Below are 20749 nucleotides of genomic sequence, written 5' to 3'. Positions count from 1 at the left end.
CAACTGGCAATTCATCTGGGCGGCCCGCAATTTTGCCAGAAAAACAAATACTGCTGTTCCTTTGGAGTGTGGCAAACAGGGAATCGTATCGTACGATCGCCGACCGTTTTGGGGTGACTATGAGCAGTGCCTACAGAGCAATTCGTCGAGTGACGGAAGGGGTTATTGACCTCTCTGGCGAATGGAAATTCCATCAAAGAGGGTGCACTCAAAACGTATTCTTAAATTTTCGAAAACTTTTCCCGGAATTTTTACCGTTCCATTCAATTTCGGACCGGAAATCTCGGAATTTTTGGTCGAATGGAAAGCGCCCTGAGAGTCCGAACCTTTTCGGCGTTATATTTCACGTGTAGTGTCACGTGACTTATGATGTAAACAAACCGGGAAAGTTCGGACATTCTAGTCAACCACACGAGTTCGATAAGTAGTGTTCTAACAGAATGGTGACGACTAGAAGATGTGCTTTTGTTACATGTAAAAACGATTCCCGATACCCTGAATCATGGAAAAGAAACCCAAACGGCGATCCAGTGGAGTTCTTCCATTTTCCTGGCGCAGTTAGACAAAACGAGAGATGGTAAAAAGTGGCTAAAAGCATGTCACCGCGGTGACTCGTTCGTGTGCACGAAAGACAGTTAGCTTTGTAGCCCCTACACTTTGTCGGTGGAAATGGTCCAACAAAAGAGGATCCTGATCCTATATCTGCCGTTGCCAGTAAAGAAAGGGTGCGTTTATCAATATGTGCTTTTATAACATTTTTTGTCGTTTGAATTAATATTTTATACCGTGCCTAGGTGTCGTAACTGAATCGTAAAAGAAAGGCATCTTGTGAACGGGAGGCAGACAAAGCGAGAAGCAAGAAATTTGTCTTGAACGATCAGTGGCTAAAACCCTACTGACGCTTAATCGCCATACTGGCAAATCTAAAGAAGAACGTACCGCCCAGTGGCGAGTTCATGAGGAGGGCCTGATGAGGAAAGCATGCAGAAATCAGGGGCACCCAACGGGCGTTGGGTGCCTCTGAGAAATTCGAACCTGAAGAGCGAATCGACGGGTTTCCTGAACCGATCGAGTCTCAAATCAACAGAAAGACTGACTGTGTCAAACTCTACAAATTACACGAGGATAACAGTGGAAACCACGCAGACCTATCACCTCTAACGGCTCTACTCTTGTGAAATGTCCTCCTAAAAACAGGATTATTGCTTAGCGAAATATTCAAAGATCCCCCTATCGTACCATACAAAAGGGGTAGATCCTCAAAAATATACTAGTTCGAGCAAAACTCTCAATGTAAGGGGGCGGACGCAGCGTTCTTCAGGCACGATGCAAGTGTAAAGGTGGTAGAGATGGGGGATGCAAGCACATTGCGGCCGCCATGTACTTTTTCATCAGGATGGCGGAAACTGAGATAAATACGACGAAACAAATCGCAATGCTATATAACATTCTGAAACGGACCAGGCGCAGCTAGAATGGCAGGAAGCTCATCAGAAAGGACGGGAACTGGGAGTAAAAGTACAGGAAACGTGAAGTTCAAACCTCGCTGTTCCAATTCTGTTCATAAGAAAGACTGCTCTACCAATTAAGGTAATGATAAAAGAAAAAAAATAACAAGGATGGTTAAGACCAAGGAATATTTATAGTCCGATCGCGCCCATTCAACCAAACAAGATTTTCAAGATTGGTTGTCATTTATAATTAAATGATGTTTTGGAACACATTGTATTCGTGACAAAATCGCTCAAAATAGCTTGCACTTGCGTTGGAAGGTATCTTACCTTGGGAGTGAAAACCGACAAAACGTTAACATGTTAGGAAATCATTCCTAGTGCATGACAAGGCGTAGCACCTCATGTAATCTCTATAAAAGGTCATCGCTTGTTTTCATTCAAAGCTTGAGCCTCGCACATAGTTGTTTCTATAAATTAATAACACGACAGTGAAACTGCAATTCTCAAGAGAAGTTATCATGAAGGTGACCACACCACTGCTAGCTGTGGTTATCGTGCTTCTTTCAGGAAAGATGAACTCTGTTTCAAGTGTGAATGTGACCCGATTGCAAAACAACGACAGGTTTACTAATCCTAACCATACAGCAGTGTCCCGCTGTCTTGCAGGCGGTCAGTCATCCTCGCTTGTTGATTCCTGTAAGACTTTCCATTCGACTATCACCAGAGCAAAATGTTCGTCTTCGAGCACTTGTTGCGGATCGTGCCAGTGCGAGAAAGATTACCCGATATATCTGGCTCACTTGGGAAAATGCGTGAATCTTGTAGAGCTTAACTCGGATGTTTTTGGACCCGGGTCAACAGGTAGGTCAAGTCTTACATAAAGTCAAATCTCGAATCTCATTGCCTACAATGATGTGAAGGTAATTAGCTAGAGGTTTTGCACCCAAACGAGTTCGCACCCACATCGACTCAATCAGCGATCAAGTGCGTAAAATTCATCTTTCTCTTACCGAGCAAAAAAAAGACAACATTGTGGGTATAATGAAACAAAATCACACAAAACATGTTTACTTCTTGTTCTTTAATCCATTGAAGGTGAAGACGAACTCGAAATAGAAAGTTTATAATGAGTTCAGGTGAGCGAACTCGGTGGGTGCGAGGTAGCATTCGATGTTATAGAAAGTGTTCGGAGGAGTAACTGCGCAGTTTATTACAATATTGCAATTAATTACAGTTGATCTACACAGGACAACTCAGCTTAACTGTCAGTAGCATGTGACCACATCGGTACGTTATGATCCATTGACAACGAATTGACAGTCTTGAAAAATGGCATAATGTTATTCCTTTGAGGCGTGAAAACCATTTGCGTATCCATTGTTTTCAGGGTTATTTGTGGACCGGATTATTTGGTTTGGGAGTAATCCAAATGGTATGCTTTGTCATTTCCTGTTAGATTGGGACTATTTTTTCCTGGGGGTGGGGCTGCTCCCTTACCCGAGCTATAAAGGTACGGTATGTGCGGCTCTAAAAATTAAGGAGTATGGTTTTTGAACCGTTTTGGTCTGAAATGAGGGTAGGGTTTGGGCACTCTGGTCTTGAATTGGGCATGTTTTAAGAAGATGCTACTCAAACTATATGTTTACGCAAGCCATGTACCTGCCTTAACGGCTTAATTATCACTCTGCAATAGTCTATCGAAGTTTGGGTCTGGTGGGTCTGAAACAGGGAAGGGAAAATCGCAAGTTTTGGTGTGAAATAAGGCAAGGGTTTCAAGAAGCTCGCCGCACACACCCACCCACCCACCTATTGTTTTCTGGGGGTACCCCGGTCTATTTTTACACCTTCTAGGTCTAAGATCGTTGATGTCTTAGTGACGGTTTTGCCGTTAACGTGAACCAGAATGTATGATGGAATATTTAACATAGGTCCATTCCTGGGTTCAGACAATTTAGTGGTTTCAAACTGAATAAACCTTTTTTCAGATTTTTTCTTGGAAAAAGTCCATCTAAAACCTCCAACCCCAGGACCCCTTGAAACAGAACTACGATTCGGAGCACAATTTGGCGACTTTTGAAAAAGATCCCAAAGAGTACATGACATTCATTAAGTTATTGGTGTATCAAACCTTTTCAAGTTACATAAAATATATTTGTCAAATTCAGCCTCTTAAAGTTATCAAAATATTATTTCTCTTTAAAGCATCGATGCATTGTTAAGTAGACAGGTGCTGAGAATAAAGAAAATCATCAACAAAGGAATATTTCCCTGATGAAACACCAAATTCTCAGAAGTAAAGTCAGAAGATATGTACGCCAACAAGTAAAGAGAATTAAGAAGGAATCCACCAGAGGTTCGAGTAACAAGTAGACTCGGTACAAAACTTTGTACCAAGGTTATTATATTAGTATTGCAAACATCTGTTCGACTGTTTTAAACATCTTCTCATTTAAAAGAAATGATTTCTACTGCTAAAAACAAATTTTGAATTAGAACTCCGTATGAAAGACTTGAAAGAAATGGTGACATAAAACTGATGATGAAATTTTACCTGTGTTTGCACAATTTCTCTGAACTTTGAAAGTTATTTTCTCAAGTTTCCATGGGAAATTGTTTACGGTGTTATTTCAGGCAACTATTTATATCTTTAGCTTTTAGAAAATGCAAAATCACTGTAATATACTTACAATTACTTCTGGTACAAGGTTTTTGCCCACTTCAAACTGAAATTCTATCGGATTTTGTTTTAACATTTCCATCTTGGTTGTCACTGTGTTAGGTTGTGGTGGGCGTCTCGAAATAAAAGGTGGAGGTGGAGGTGACGATGACGACGACGATGATGATGATAGAGATGACAAACACGATAAAGATGTTTGTAAGGCTAAAAACTGGACTCCTCCACTTATCGATTTTCAAAAGTCATCCGATCCGAAAATTAAATTTTGCCGCGTGAAGCCTAAAGATACTGAAAGATGCGATATACAGACAGCCCGTTACTTGGGGTTTGACCAATGGAGAAACTTCACAAGCTTCCAGCAAAGGTTTTGGACTGCAAAAAATAAGAAAGACAGGTATTTAAAGGTAAATAATGTAATACAAGTGATGAGTGTGTAAAGAAGTTACATGTTGTGCTACATTCATTACATTCATTGCATATTAAAGAGGGAATGAACGTTCATGCGGATGATTAAAGAGAGGGTGAAATTTTTTTGAGAGGTCTCCTGTATGAAAAGGTTGGGAATGCTTGTCGTCTCGCTTAGGAGTTTAAATCAAGGATTCTGGTCTCACTTCGTGTGTTTAGAATGAAACCCCACTATTTTTAGCATTGAAAGTTTGTTTTAGGGTGCACTCCAAGAAATAATGATAAAAGAATATTAAAAGAAACGCACTTATTTCCGTTTCAGGCTCGATTTCCGCCGCTCTTTCGAGTGCGGTCTACTAGCGCGGACTCCTTTCTTGAACAGCAGCTGGTAATCGAGCGTATTTCGTTTTAAGTGGTATCTTTTAAGGATCAAATAAAGCTCGAGCTACGCTCAGATTGGTCTCCTTTAGGGGTTTAGTTTAAATCTTCCGACGAGCATCCCGACCCTTTCATATGGGAACTCCCCCCCCGGGAAAATTTGATCCTGAGCAGAAGTGCATATGCAGGAGAGTTCTTCTCCGATCTTGTTCTTGGACCATTAGATTTCGTCAGGAGCCCATATAATGGGCTCCTGATTTCGTGAGTGCGTTATTTATAGACCAGAACATCATAGCCAGAAATTTCCATCACTAACTCATTGGATCTTGGCCACTTTGATCCACGTTAGCTATTTTTGAACGAAATTTTGCTGACTTCTTATAACACAGTAATAACCATATTAGCTTATTTTGATATTGTAAATAACTTATCAGGTCTCCAGTTAGCAAAAATGCTAAATCCCTCGACACGGAAATAAGTTTTTGTTCTTTTGCTTCTTTGTTTACTTCTCGCTGACCAGACTCTTTGGTTAGTCTTTCCTCCTCCAGCGTAATTAACACAAACTATTATTTTTTATTTATTTATTTTTTTTCACGTTTGTTGATTTGCAGTGGAATGACTCGACAGTGTCGCATTTAACAGGAAATATCGTTGTTATTAACGTCTCGTGCAAAGAGAAAGGAAAATACTTCACTTCATGCTTCATGTTTAAGACTGCTGGAACTCACGTAGGTAAGCAAAAGTAGAAACAAACAGAGATCACTGGAGTACAGAACATACCGATGGTATACTTAAGAACATTTATCAGCAAATACTAAGTTTAAAATTTTTGAGTTAGCCAAGGTGAATGAAAGAAAGAAGCCACTATATTGTCATATAAGCTAATCAGACTCTATAAGAGTTACGTTTATATATGTATATTGCTTCTTCCGTGAAATCATGTTTTCGAGGCTGTGCACACGAGATAAATATAATGTACTTGTATACAAAAATACAGTTTATGGAAGAAGACAGTTAGCTGTTAGGGATTAAATAATTTTCTGTTTCAACCATCTTAAGAGGCAAAAACATTGGCAACAACAACAAAACCAGCGACCACAAAACCAACAACAAGGAAACCAGCAACCGCAAAACCAACGACAGCAAAGCCAGCACTGTCGCCTACAACAACGGAAAAAACAACAACAAAGTCAGCAAAAACAAACCCAGCAACGACAGCAAACCCGGCCACAACAAAACCATCAACAAAAACAACAACAACAATAATAATAACAACAAAGCCATTGACAGCTAAACCAAGGACAACAGCAGCAGCGACAACGAAAGAATCGACAACAGAAATCTATTCACGAACGAAACCAATTACAAGAACAACGAACCCATTCAGCGACACAACATCACAAGAGATAGAAACCACGTCGTTAACTGAAACTGAACCTGAACAGAAATCCGGCGAAATCACCATGACAACCACGGAGTGGCGCAGCCCTGGTAAGGACAAGATCTTAGACACGTCACGTGATCATAGTAGTAGCAGAAGCACAACAGTTGTCGTTGTTTCCGTGTTGTGTACACTTGTGGCACTCGCTGCCTTGTCCGTCCTGACAGTATACCTCTTGAGAAAGTGGAAAAGACCGTAAGTATACACACCTGCTACGCAACGCTTTCGAGTGGTATACCATGAAATATCACACGGGTCACTTGCATTTTCTCGGTATACATGCGGACCTCTTGGCGTGTGTACACCACGTATACCAAGAAAATACAAGTGGCAAGTGGGATATTTCATGGTATACCACGAGAGAGCGTTACATAACTATTTTATACCACGCCATAGAAAATACAGTGGCCAACACAATCAATGCGACATACGCGCGGCGCATGATGGGAAGGTTAGATGTGATACCGTTGAATATACAACGGCTTTCCTGTATTCTGATTGGCTGTATTTTCTATGACATGGTATAAACATAATTTTTTTTTCTTTACCTGAAGAGAGGAATGTACAAGGGAAATCGTCTTATAACCACTGCAAATGAGCACCTCAAAAGTTATGACGTTGTCATGATGTCACAAGGGTGCGTCAGCTTACTATCAGTGGCCCACTCAGTTTTGTTATGTAAAAAGTCCGACAGACATAAATGGAAATGAAAATATTCCCAAAATGAGCCGGGTTGTTTCGGTAAAACAAACGCCATTCCTAATCAGCAGAGCTATAACCTTGCGTTCAGATTCCTTTTGGAATTATGACATCGACGCTGTGGTTTTTATTTGTTCATAGTTGACAAACAGACGCTACAGAAATAACCGTTTCTCCCTTTTACCACCTCCACCTAAGGTTTACCGCGAAAACACTGAGACATCGAACAGTAGAAATTATTCCAGTGAAAAATTTGAGACTTGAGACTGGAATGATTGGTTATGAGTGTCAAGGGCTGAGGGAGTAAAAGAAAATGTATATTTCCTTGAACTGATAATTTCCTTTTTCGCCAGGAAAAAAGCCATAATCAACAGTGTTAGTAACAATCACAGTAAGTGTATCTTTTTGTCCCTAAGATATATATAATAAAACAACTTTATCTGCATAAAAAATACATAAATATCTGCATGCAAATAGGGTGCCAGACCTTAATCCTCATATAAAGCTGACCCCCTTAATTCACATATATAAACAACATATATAATTCTAAAGAATTCTTTTAAGATGTTGTCAGTATTGTCTGTTCAATATAAAAAGTAAACTTCTTTATTGATGTTAACTAAGGCTTGGATGGGATGCCGAGAAACCGCTCTGGACGTGTTTATAAAGGGTTGGACTGGACCAAGTATAAACGAACACACATAAAAGAAACTACTTTTAGTGCGCACGCTCCAAAACCGCTGACAATACACAACAGACTGAACCAAAAGTTAAGTCTCTCTGTTTTAAAGGAACTAAGGGACTGAAATCATATCTTGAAAAAATTGGCCAGCTGTTTGTGTCCTATAATCTATCTTAATCTTCCTTGGTTGTAACTATCCTCGTTGTGTTCTTTGTTATTGTCGGGTTCCTATTACATCTCTACCTTAATAGATCAGAAAAAATGGCTCAGGATATTGTGACATATATACTGCTTTATTGTCTGGAGATAGGGTATATGGACATTATAAAAGCGAATTTTATACTTTGCTGCAGATCTTGATGGTAATAGTGTCAGCATCCTCTATGATTTCTCTCTTACAGTCGACAAACCGGAAAATCACGTTTATCAGACCCAAGACAATGTTTACCAACTCCTGAGGTATGACGGGAAATCAAATACACAAGGACAATGGGAACCTCCTGCGTACCAGGGGCTCGCAAAGGGTACATTCGAGGGAAACTGGGGCGAAGGAGAAGTTTATACCAACCCATCAATGTATCAAGACCTTAAGACAAATGACGCCGCTTCTAATGGAGAATACTTACCGGCTTATCACCCTCTAATGAAGTCTACGGTATGCGACTCCATTCTAATCAAATTCTACTTAATTATGTCTATACATTTCTTACCGTACTATTTTAAAGGCTTTAGCCAATCGTCACAACTGTAAACAACACAACCAAGGCAGCAGCCAGAATAAATTATAACTGAGGCGATGTCCATGGTTTAATTCTCTTCCTAGGTGTTAATGGTGTTTATGACGACTTAAGCAACAACAAAAAAAACGAAAAACAATGACTGAGGCAAGTGCCTCGGTTTGCCTGTTACTAGCTACGGCCCTGACAGAACGAGCCAATGAGAACTAAACAAATGCACGTAACCAGCGTCAAGCGCGGGAAAATTGCGCGGGAAACCGCGATCGATCAATCACGCAAGTCACAAGTGGTTTTGATTTTTGTTATGGCTTCTGATTTTCTGAACAGAGACTTGAGGGTTTTTTAAACCAATAACAGTGCAGTGAAGTAAAGGCAGTTGAAAGAAGTTCCAGATAGACTTGAAAGGAAGAAAACAAACCAATGAGTTTGTTTGCTCCAATCGTAGATCTCAGAAAACGTAAAACCTAAGCATACCCAAGTGCATTGTACTTTCAGCTGTTGAGCAGTCAATTGAAATCGCTCATCTCTATATAATTTGTTTAAGACTAGGGTCACCCAAAACTTTTTCTATGATCTAATTTTTATCTTATTTGACTTCATATTAAGATGGAGAATGTCCCTGAATATGACTGCGGATACTTGGTGTTGGTTGGAGAGCATGACAAACAACAAGATACCGCTGACCTAGAGGACCCATATTATTTCAAAGTTGAACAGACAATTGAGTAAAGCACCAAAGCCAAGATTAAGAAAACAAAGAACTGGCTCACAGAATAATCAAAATAATAAGAACAACTATATTATTGTGTCAAATCATTTAGCGTACTGTTCAGCTACGCTAATTGAGGACACCTAATTATAACTACATTACAACAATCATATAATATTGCACAAATGGTAAAATATAAAATGTAAGAATAGATAAAATAATAGCATAAGTAACTAGTTGTTACATAGAAAAAAGTCTTGACAAATATTGAGAAAACTCGACTTCTTCAGCACACCTGTTAAGAATGCCTACGGATTCAAGAGATTTTATAAAGTGACTAAGTTTTGACAAAACAACGTGACCTAAATAGATTTTCTATTCTATTTCGCTTCGCTCAGCCGAATAGAAAACATTTCTATTATAGGTAGAAAAGACAAATAATATAACAAATAGTGGAGGGAGCCTCCTGTTTGTCCTATGCTACTGTTCGAAACCTAGGTAAGACAAACTCTGAATTTCTAAAAGAATACTGGCTATTGTTATCACACGGTGGCACCAGATCGTCTTTCCAAAATCGAACACTCCTTGTGTATCAGAAACACTAAATTAATTAGTTGTACTTAGTAAAACTGGTTTTTTTTAGTTTAGTTTCATTTGTCATAACAGAGGACGGAACAAGAACATTATGACCACATATATTTGCATCGTCACAATGATTGAGAGGACACGCATTAGAGGATCCAGACCTTGAGCTAAGCGGGGGGAGGGGGGGGGGTTGGGGGGATTGTTTTGCTTGCCCTGCCCCTCCCCTAGATCCACCAATGACACGTAATGATATTTTGGGGTATATTGGGATTTGCGTTAGCTAACCAAGTTCGGGAGCTAGATAAAAGTTTCTGTAACAAAAAGCAGCTAACACTAGTACCCATGTATGGGATGGTTAGCATGCCTATTCAGCACAACCGATGTAACGTCATAAAATGAATGTTCCAAGCTCGGGTGGCACTACAAGTTCATTGAAAATTCACCGGAGACTATGGAGACAGAAGGTAGTTTTGTGAATTAACAGTAGCACATTAACAAGGTAGTTATTCTTCTACTGTCTCCAGAACGAACTTGAACTTTTTTTAATCAATCAACTAATACATTTCACATGTAGCATTCGGGTTGAATGAGATTAAAACATATGGAAAAAAGGTCTTAAAGAATGTCAAGAAAATCCCAGACACTGTAATGGAGAAGTTCACGCTCTAAAAGGCATTATGGGTAATCAGGGCAAAATTGCAAAGAAACAAAGTAAAGAAAAATTGCAAAGAAACAAAGCGACAAAATATACGTTTTTCTTCATATTTCCGTTCCGAGTTTAATTTTCGAGAAGAAACTTTTACTGTAAATAGAGAAACCTCTTTTCTACATTTACTAGCGTTTTTGAGTCGATTGAGCTAGGCATTAGCCTACTTATCAGAGTAACGGAGATGTTATTTTTGTGGCGACTTGATCAAATCATTCGGTTTTAACAGTAAAAAAAAAATTCGTACGCCCACAACAATCACACGCTCGGCTCAAAAACGCTAATAACCTAGAAAAGGGGTTTTTGCGTCTACAGAACATGTTTCATCTCCAAATGTGAAATCAGGACGCAAACACAAAGACAAACATTTGTTTTATGACTTTTTTTGCCCTGATTACCCATAATGCCCCTTAGAGCGTGAACTCCTCTATTGCTCCTCAGGTTTCATTCTTCATTTGAAACACGAGGAAGATCTGCACTACATTGTAGACCTACGCTGAGTGGTCCAGCTGGGCTACCGAAGAAATAGCTTCCAAGGGCCGTTCCAAAAACTGTGCCGAGAAATCGCTCAAAGCTGCTTCCACCCGCACTCGCTTGAGCCTGCTGTAATTGAAGTTGGGAAATTTGCTGTGACTTCATTGCAGTTTCTTCTTCCAATCTTTTATTTAGCATTTGCAATTGTTCTCTTTTCTCAACTTCCTCACTGAGCTTTTCATCTTTGTCTTTCAAATCTTTTTGCCATTTGTCATGAGAGATTTTCATTTCTGTTGTTGTCTTCTTTAGTAACTCCTCCTGTTCGGCCGCTCTTTCTTTCATCTCTTTAATTTCAGCTGCCCTTTGCCTAGCTGCTAGCAGCTCTTTCTTCGCTGTCTCCACCTCTTCTGGTAAAGCGCACTTAATCTTGAACTCTGCCATCGTATTCTCCATATCAGCACCAAGTTCGCCCGCTGTTTTATCCAAAACAGGTCGGACAATCTTGCCATAAGCGTCTGCGCAAATTTGTCTTTCCAACATGAGGTAGGCGTCGTTAAAGTCCATCCAAGCATTATTGTTCATAGCGTGAAATAGTTCCTTCACAAACCTTGCAAGTGATTCCCCATCCATCAAGCGATTGCCCTTCAAAGATTTCTTTTGCGGGCTTTTTTTGAACTGCTCCACCAATGACAAGATCACTTTATGAAAATCAGTGTTCCTAAATTTGCGCATGTCTTTGAAAATCGTAATATCCTGAACGTACGGTATTTGATTTGCGGATATTTTGTCCCTCGAGAAATATTTCCCAATCGTTTTCCTCTCTTCCTCCATTCTGTCCTTGTTGTCCAAACTCAGGATAAAATCATGGATATATTCGTCCAGTGTGTATCCCGGTGGGGTTTCAAGTGCTCCACGCACCATTATACCCAGGTGTGGGAAATTGTCAAATCTCTCATCCGGGAATATCATTTCAGTGAGCCTCGAGATGAAATACAAAAAATCTAGAACATGATTTTGCATCGTATCACGAGTAAATATGTGAACTGCTGACGACACAAGGGCGGTAAACATGCTTAAATGAGTCGTGACAGCATCGTCACCCAGATTAAGACCTTCCACATCAAGCAGGATTGCGTTACTCTCATCCGGGGTCTTGGCTGGAATTATCACGGCCCAAACACCGTGCGTGACAGGAACCTTTGTATCGCCAGTCTCGAAGGTTTCCTGAAAGGCATGAAGGCTGTTTTCGTTCCAGAAATGACGAATAAGGTTTAACGTAGTCGATTTACCAATTCTTGCATCTCCAACGGCGCTTACAACAACAATTGGTCCACGAAGCTTTGATATTTCGACCAAACAACGTGAATCAAGTACAAACTGCTTCGTCGTGAAGTTGTATTCGAGAAGTTGTTGAGCCTTTTGAGGTTTGAAAATTGTTGCCAAAGAACTCTTAAGGACGCAAACGGCCAGAAGAGCTAAAATACAGGCTCGAAGGAAACTCATCTTCACTGATCAGCGGGAGAATCGAACTGACTGAAGCACACGAAAAAGGAAGTGATTTAACAGAAATAACTATGACAGCTGGGAAAAATCCCTTTTTCCGAGAAAGCCCAGCGGCGGGGTAAAACAATAATAGGCACTTGAGCAACAGACGTCGCCGGCCTGACGACGGCAACCGGAAACGTGACATTTCTTTCGAGACGTCACTGCGCATGTACAACACGTTGTGACCTGACGTTGCCCTGAGGTCGAGAACGTGAGAACGTGGAGTTTCACGTCGCGACGAAAACGTGAGTACTTAATCTTTTGTTTTGATCCCTTTTAGCTTACTTTTGTGCTACTTTGGTGCCGAACCAAGGTAAAGTTGCATAATGATTGCCTTTATGCTTAAAACAATGTTCTGGAAGTATTCCTGGACTGATTTTTTCTTAACTGAAAAATTGTTTTTGGCATGTCAAACTAGCCTTCAGCGAAGAGGTTGCTTTCATCCAACGTAATGCCGCTCAGTATAATTAGTTTTTTCAGATTTTCTCAACGTATAATCGGTAGATTGCTATAGCTTGAAATAATATTGATTTTATTTTGGCAATACCCTCGTCTTGGTATTTCGTTTAACGTAGAGGCTTTTTTAATCGACTCGATGAATTTTGTATTCGAACAGTGTGTACAAGTACATTTTTAATGTTTACAAGAGCTGGCAAACTTCGCGCTACCAAATTGTCTCGCCTGGATTTTATTTCTTGTAAATACAAGATTATTGCATCCTTCGCAGAATGCTGTTTACGATTCTTTATCAAAAGAGCTGGCGAAACTCCTGTATTTGAGCGGCCGATCAGTCTGTCGAATGAAAAACGCAGTGAGCTGAGATTTTGTTCAAAATCTATGTGTGTGTAATCTTGGCAGTCTGAAAATACACCTGTTTTTTTTTTCTCAATGAGCGGTGATACGAACTTTGGTTAAAAATCGCAATTAATTGCTTTAGCAATACACGTTTTACAAGTAAAATAATTTTTGCTATTTACGTTTGACATTTCAAAGCAGGCAAAGTTTATAAACTTGAATTGTTTCGTTATTTTTCGCAATGATTTTACATCTCTTAGTAAAACATGAATAGTATAAGGTTTAATTCCATCGAGTTATTTTTAAACTATAGTTTATCTTCAACTCGTAGACGGAGTGGACAAAACAAAAAGATGTGATGCTAGCCCGAGAAATCCTTCTTTAAGGATGGTAACTTGCTGTCGCGACCGCAACCTGAAGCCGTTCTAGCCCCAGTTTCTTATCGGTCGTCACGTCGCCGTCGTCAACGAAAACGTCTGTTGCTTAAGGTGCCTAATGTCAACAATGACTTTTACTTTATCGTCTCAGCTTGGAATATGTATATTTTCAGTTCCAAAAATCCGAGAACTAGTATTCATGATGTATTATACGATTTTTCTTGCTTTTTTCAAGTTTATACTCAATATTTCGTGACGCACATTGTGTGACATACCGTAATGTTCCTTTTTCTAACTGGGATAAATGCGCCTTTGGCGAATATTTTGCCATAAATATCGAACTGAGCAAAGGAAAAAGCATTAAACGTAGTAAGTGAATATGTAATGAAACCCACCAAATTTATGCATTTTCGGTTTCAATTTTTGTTTAAAGTTTATGACAGTTGCGAGCCATGGCGATTGAAGGGAAAAACCCCGCTCTTTTATGTCACTCATTCAATACCACAGCGTTCTAGAAACAGAAAGATCCGGCCGATGAATCCGCCATCCAAGGGAAAAGAAAAGAAGGAAGGAAAAGAAAATAACTGGGAGAGATTCCTCCTTCGAGTTGGCCGCTTTACTTATGTGTAATTTTAGGATCCCCCTATCCCCTACTTACCCCACCCCTCTGCCACTCACTCTTTGCCCGGATGCTACCCAGCATTCCACTCAAGGATCGGTTCATTCATCTTGGAAAGTTCATGCAGGTTACTTTCTTCGAATTGTTTTATCACCTTTTTGTATTACTGCATATAACTTAAATGCAGGTCAACCTTAGTAGATATCGGAGCTGTGTTCTATGGAAGAGTTAAAGGTTGTAAAGGAGCTGAAAGAGGAAAGGAAGAAAAGATAAGGTTCCCATTATGTAGCAACTTCAGAATACCCGTCTATTGGAAGGTAACGGTGTATCGTCGTCTTGTTGAATGTTTCCTTGAAAGTGTAGCCATTGTTATTCCAAGCATTTAGCGGTTCATTACTTTTTTAGTGGGGGTGGGTGAGCGAGGAGGAGGTGGTGGGGGGGGGGGGGGTTGAGAGGGCAAGAATTTAATGGGTGTAAGAAAAGAAAATCATTAACCGAAGAATAACGTAGCCTGTGTCACAGGCGCCTGAATGTATGAGCTCATTAGCTCTTTTGCCACCCAGAAATTTTACAGTTTTTGAAAGAGAATATCTCGTTGAATATTACACCCAAAGAGCTAAAACTTTCACCATGTATTAAGTTTCACTAGCTCTTTAGCTGCCTGGAGTCAATTTATATCTAACATGTTTCCTTCTGTACGCAAAGCCGTATGCAAATGAGAAAAAATGTAAGCAATGACGTCAGCATGAATCACCCCCTGCCTTCCCAGGGTTATGGGCATGCAATGCATGCAAAACGTTATGGTGTAATATACCAAACACAAAAGACTGTGTTTGACCACATTTCCAAACACTGAGAAGAGAGTTGAAAATATGACATGCAGTGGACTATTTTTGATGAACTTTGAGGTGTTTGTAAATGTGGTCAAACACTGTCTTGAGTGTTTGATTTATCCTCTTAATAACATCATTAAAATCTATGCTAACTAAGATCAGATATCCAAACAACGTTTCATATTAAAGACAACAATTTGGGATGAATAGTGTGATAGTTTGTACTAGCATGTAAATATGTAAGAAAACATTTTTAGCAATAAAATATTGCAAATGACCTGTACGAATAATTATATCATTTCTTTGATTTTATAATAAATAATCACAAGGGAATGTCTAAGTCAGCTCTAAGGCTGCTTACTTAAAAAATGAATAGACAGTTCCACTTTGTTAAAATTCCCACTTAGGCACTGAGGCTTGGGGGAATAAAACAAAAGAGATTATCTCTCAACCCTGATGTTATTTCTTTTGTGTCATTCCCCTAAGCCTCAGTGCAAGGTTAGAATTTTAATATATTGAAATTTGCTGATTGCCTGTTAACAGCTAATCTTGAGCTAACACCCAGCCCATGGGTTGTGGGTACCTGGTGGGTCCCCCCCCCCCCCCCCCCCACTTTTTCTGTACATTTGTTAAAGGTTAACCCATCCCACTGTCATGGGTCCCTGTGAGTTCCCTTGTGTACTTCCTCTTATGTGCACCAAAATCCAACATGCTCCCCGTGCAGGCCTTGTGTCTCGCAGGAATGCGTATTCAACTGCGTTTTCTGAGCATTCCTTACGCGTTCCCTTGCGTTTCTGACTTGCTAGTTACCAGTCCGCCATGTGCCCTCCGTACCGCTATCGGGGATTTTGCCGCGTTTTGTGCGTGTTTGCTGTCTGTTCTCCATTCGTATCGTCGTGCAATTTTATTACTTTCTCCCCTGCTTTGTCATGTGTCCCTCTGTATTCCCCGTACTTTCCATGTGCGTTCCCTTGTGTTACCCGTCCGTTCTTGCTAGTTGTACCTTCGTTCGTTTCTCGTGCATTACCCATGTAGAGTGGCTGAAGTACTTTGTTCCTCCATGCGGACGAATATAAGAGAGACCAGTGTAATTTGTATTAAAAAAGACTTCCTGCGACAGCCTCAGTTGCAAGCTAGTTCCAGTCTATAAATGGTCTGTTTGGGAAGGGCCAGTGAGACTATGTAGCTGGAGGTCTCGGGTTCACTCTCGCCCTCCCACCCTCTAACCCTCGTAAAAAACATCATATCGACAGAATCCTTTAGGACCTGTTTACAAGGAGGGAGGGTTACCGTAGCAAGCGGGTTAACCCTAGCTGGAGGGCAAAAGATAGCCCAGGTTTATATGCAAAATTTCACAGGTAGGGTAACCCTACAACCCGGAACAAGTTAATGCGCGGTTACACTCAAAGGGTCTGGAAACAATTAGAAAGTTAACCCGGGTAGGCGGGTTAACCCTACCTGGAGTGTATACAAGGGAAAAAGTTAACCCGCCTGCCAGGGCTAGCACGTAGATAGGGTAACCCGCCTACCCGGGTAACCCTAGCTGCCTTGTAAACACGACGAAGAAAAAAAGAGGAAATGTGTGAGTGCTAGGGTAACCCTCTCTCCTTGTAAACAGGCGCTTACACAGTGGGCTCTTGCTAGCCTCTTCCAGGCGTTCAGTCAGTTAGGGCGCAGCGCGAAAAATGGCCCACGAAAAAGTGGGGAGAAGGGTGGGGCGGGAAGGCGAGAGAATAAGAGAACGCTTTGTTCCCTCTTCTTACCAAGCCTCTCTTTCCTTTTCTCGCTCTACGCCCCAACTAACTGAACGCGTGGAAGAAACTAAGCTCTTGCTAAAGTCCGCTCCGGTTTCCTGGCCCGTGCAGATCGTGTGACAAATATGAACGCCAATTCCTGTTTCCTTCAGTCCTCAAAAAGTCGAACCCGTCACCTATTAAATGGTCACCCGTATTAGATTTTTACCTCTATTAAGCGGCTGCTATCCAATTCCTCGAGGGTGGCCGTTTAATAACGGTTGAACTGTAATTATATGACTTTTCACCGATCGAAGACATTTATTTTTTATCTCGGAATTATGTCTATTTTTCTCAAAGTCAACACGAGTAAGTCAAAAGGGTAGTCCAGTTTGGACACGCTTTTATTAAAAAGGACCAAAAAGGCTGTTTTCAAAATTATATTTTTTAATTCTGTCTTCTGATTTCGAAGCGATTAAAATCCTAACTCTGTTTTCTTCGCTGGGCCTTGGAACGAGGTTAAAATTAAATGGTCTATTGTATTTTTTGGGCGGTTTCCATGCTGAAAGCGAATGCAGAAATTTGGGCCGCCTGGAACCTCACAGAACAAGTCACACCATTGGTTCATTAGACAACGATTCACAACATTTCCCAAGCGCAGAAAAAAATAATAATTAAGATTCCAGAGAGGCGGTAGTACATTGAGAAAAATGGCGGGAAAAAGCGTGCGGTGACTAAAATTCGTGACGTACTTGTTCACCATTGGTTCAATCTTATTTTCCATATTCATGATGAGTCTTGCTGATGTGAGGTGTTTGTTTGTCATTCAGAGATGTTCGCGGACTGGTAGGATGTGTATCGTTCCCTCCTTCACGAGAAGAAACTTTGAAGACGATTTGCTGAAGGCTTTTGGAGGAAAAATAGTTTCACATTGTGTAAATTAAAATCTATGGTAAGTTTCTATTTCCTGGCATTTTAATTCAAATTGGGGCGAAGTATTCTAACAAATGTTTCTCTAAATCTCACCACGTGCGTTTGATAACTCGGTTTACGTTTCGCGTCGAAGCTCAAAACGCCTCATGACTAAGCCAGGACTAAAACTTGTAATGAAATAACACTTGAATCATTCGAGACGGTTTGTTGAAGTTATTTTTTTCGTTGATTGAAAATAGTTTGACTTTCATTCGTGATTAGCGCAAGTTTTCCTTTGACTACTTAATTAAAACAAGTTCTTGAGCGTTTTTCGTTCGTCCAAGTTGTTTCAAGATGATAAATGATTCCGTTGAGAAATGGGGAAATATTACATTTGTACGAATTTATAGTTATTGTTGATCAAAGTTTGCACACTTGGATTTGTTTCTTACATTTTTAGCTATTCTACTTTCAGAGAAGAGAGCAAAGTCAGTGAACAACAAGGAAAGGAAGAATTCAGCCAGGAACAAGTCAACTTTACATAAACTAGATGAGAGGACACAAAGATAAGAACATTATTTGTAAATTTAGTTCAGTTTACAGTGAAACCTTTCCAATAGAAATGGCAGCGTTTTTATAGGGCAATTATTAGAGTTAATTTCAAAACTGATCAAAAGTTAAGTTCTCGCTCGCTTCTCGCAGGAAAAATTGTCCGACTTGCCAAATTGAATGCATTCACAATTTTTTGTTGTAAGGTTCTGATTCCTACATGGCTGATCAAAAGTAATGTTCTCGCTTTATTCTGACAGGAGAAATTGTCTGACTTGCCAAATTGAATGCATTCACAATTTTTTTGTGGTAAGGCTCTGATTCTTACATGGCTGATCAAAAGTAATGTTCTCATTTTATTCTGACAGGAAAAATTGTCTGACTTGGCAAATTGAATGCGTTTGCATTTTTTGCAGCAAGGTTCTGATAATTACATAGCTCAGTGATCACAAGCTAAGGTCTCGCTTCAATCTGAGAGAAGTTGTCTGACTTGTCAAATTAAATGCATTCGCCTATTTTTTTGTTGTAATGTTATGGTTGTTAAATGGCTGATCAGTCAATAGTTACGTTCTCGCTTTATTCTGACAGAAGAAATTGTCTGACTTGCCAAATCAAATGCGTTCGCACTGAAGCTTAAAAACAGTCACTTTCGGTGAATTCCGGTTTTTATTGGAAAGGTTTTACGAGTGTCATGTTTTCACAAAGGGCATTTATTTTCAAGTGATTCAGACATTTCGTTGATTCAAACTGAATTCTGTTTGGCTTTTGCATGCTTTACCATCTTGTTCAAATTCAAGTTTGTTTTCTATTCGTTAAAAACTTGCAAAACATATCGCGGCTAAAGCCCCTGGTTTGAAAACATGGCACACTACAGTTAAACTTATAAAGATGGCCTTGCATGTTCACTGAAGCAGTGACAGCAACAACTACCACAATGTTTGGATTGTTTTGCCTCCAAATCAAGTTTTGATTTTTTTTTCGTTGTTTTTCGGCGTTAGTTTGTTTTGCAACATCGGTAAATGCCGTAAACTCAACATGCAGAGCCATCTTAATATTAAGTTACTTGTTAGTTTGACTTGACATATGTATTCAGTGAGGTTGCAAAGAATTATTGTCTGGGTTTTCTGCAATTCTTCTCGACAAATTAGGATTGAAAAAGTTTCATTTATTTTTCGAGTACAAATTGTCTTGAATTTTCAAATTGAACTAAGTCAGTTCTGATAATCGATGTTCAATTCTTATTGTCTTGGATCTCTATAAAATTGTTTAAAACTCTTCATCTGCGGATATTTAATTCAAATCTCCCTAGATTTTTGAATTTTCTTTTAACAATTCATGACGGGTGAATCGCTAAGAAAATTTAATGATCACATTTGAACAATTTATATTAATTGTAATTTTCTCGCATCTCTAAATTGTTTAAAACTTAACGATATCCTTGATCTGTTAAATTCAAATCGTCTTGGAGTTTTCAACTTTGTTCTAAAAATTCAATATGCGTGAATCGTTGAGAAGATTTAACAATCTCGTTGCAACAATCTAGTTATTATAATTGTCTTGGATCTGTAAATTGTATTAAATCAATTCTGTTTATAGTTTACAAATATTGGCGATCTTCCATTAATTTGTTTAATTCTGATTGTTTCAAATCGATTTTTTAAATCGCTGTCGAAACTTGTCGATTGTTCTGCAAAAAGACTCGGCCAATATTAAATTCTTTCTTCCTGGATTTTTGAATTATGATCAACCATTCTGCTAAATCACTAAACAAAATTTACGAGGGCACCTTATCGATTTTCATTCATCGTAATTGTCTTAAACTTTCAAATTGTGTGGGCAAAAATTGACAATCATTCTTAATCCGTGTTTAGTTACAATTGTCTTGGATTTCCAAATTGTGTTCACTCGTTTCTTCTGTTGAATCGCTGATACAAACTGTCTAACTTGGCAATTTTTTTTTCCCTCAACACGATACCCAGACAATAATCATTAGTACCTCACTGAATATTACATTATATTTCTCGAAGGTAACATGGCAAGCCAATTTTGCAATTGTTCATCGGCAAGTAACTAATCGGATCGGTTTTATTTTTACTTGATACGCGAGTAGCTTCGGGATTTTTTTTTTCTTTTTGATTTTATAGTTCAAATCAAGTTGCTGGCTTGCCTATTTACCTTCTTGATATATAATGTAGTGTAATAACATTACGTGAAATAGTATGTCCTAAAACGACGAACAGCTGGAAATCCGTTTACAGAAATGAGAAGATCGGGGAAAGATTAGCAAATTAAAATTAGTTCAACTACAACGTTTCAGCACACTGGTTTGGATATTGAGACGAAGAGAACATTTTTGACTCGTTATGATCAACAGAGTTTGTATAGTTGGGCTCAATTCACCCAGCGATATGAACTTTCTTAATTGTTACGATTTAAAAA

At 39.4% G+C, this 20749-nt stretch overlaps 1 protein-coding gene across 1 annotated transcript; it reads left to right on the top strand.

Moving 5' to 3' along the window:
• The first annotated feature begins 1734 nt into the window (after positions 1 to 1734).
• LOC145502895 (uncharacterized) lies at positions 1735 to 9205 on the top strand. The gene is made up of 7 exons (XM_081482294.1): positions 1735 to 2315; positions 4234 to 4535; positions 5526 to 5646; positions 5974 to 6550; positions 7408 to 7445; positions 8138 to 8391; positions 9080 to 9205. Exons 1-7 carry the CDS (start codon positions 1973 to 1975, stop codon positions 9200 to 9202), a joined length of 1758 nt encoding a protein of 585 aa, XP_081338420.1. The 5' UTR covers positions 1735 to 1972; the 3' UTR covers positions 9203 to 9205.
• The last annotated feature ends 11544 nt before the right edge of the window (positions 9206 to 20749 follow it).

This window comes from Orbicella franksi, chromosome 11 (genome assembly GCF_964199315.1).
Source record: "Orbicella franksi chromosome 11, jaOrbFran1.1, whole genome shotgun sequence".
NCBI classification, from domain to species: domain Eukaryota; kingdom Metazoa; phylum Cnidaria; class Anthozoa; order Scleractinia; family Merulinidae; genus Orbicella; species Orbicella franksi.
Note: the sequence above shows the minus strand (reverse complement) of the source record. Positions and strands in the feature narration are given on the sequence as shown.

Excerpts from the sequence above, each read along its gene's own strand:
- LOC145502895 (XM_081482294.1), top strand. The coding sequence starts at position 1,973 with ATGAAGGTGACCACACCACTGCTAGCTGTGGTTATCGTGCTTCTTTCA. Across the intron at positions 2,316-4,233 it reads TTTTGGACCCGGGTCAACAG|GTTGTGGTGGGCGTCTCGAA; the intron begins GTAGGTCAAGTC and ends TCACTGTGTTAG. Across the intron at positions 7,446-8,137 it reads CAGTGTTAGTAACAATCACA|TCGACAAACCGGAAAATCAC; the intron begins GTAAGTGTATCT and ends TCTCTCTTACAG.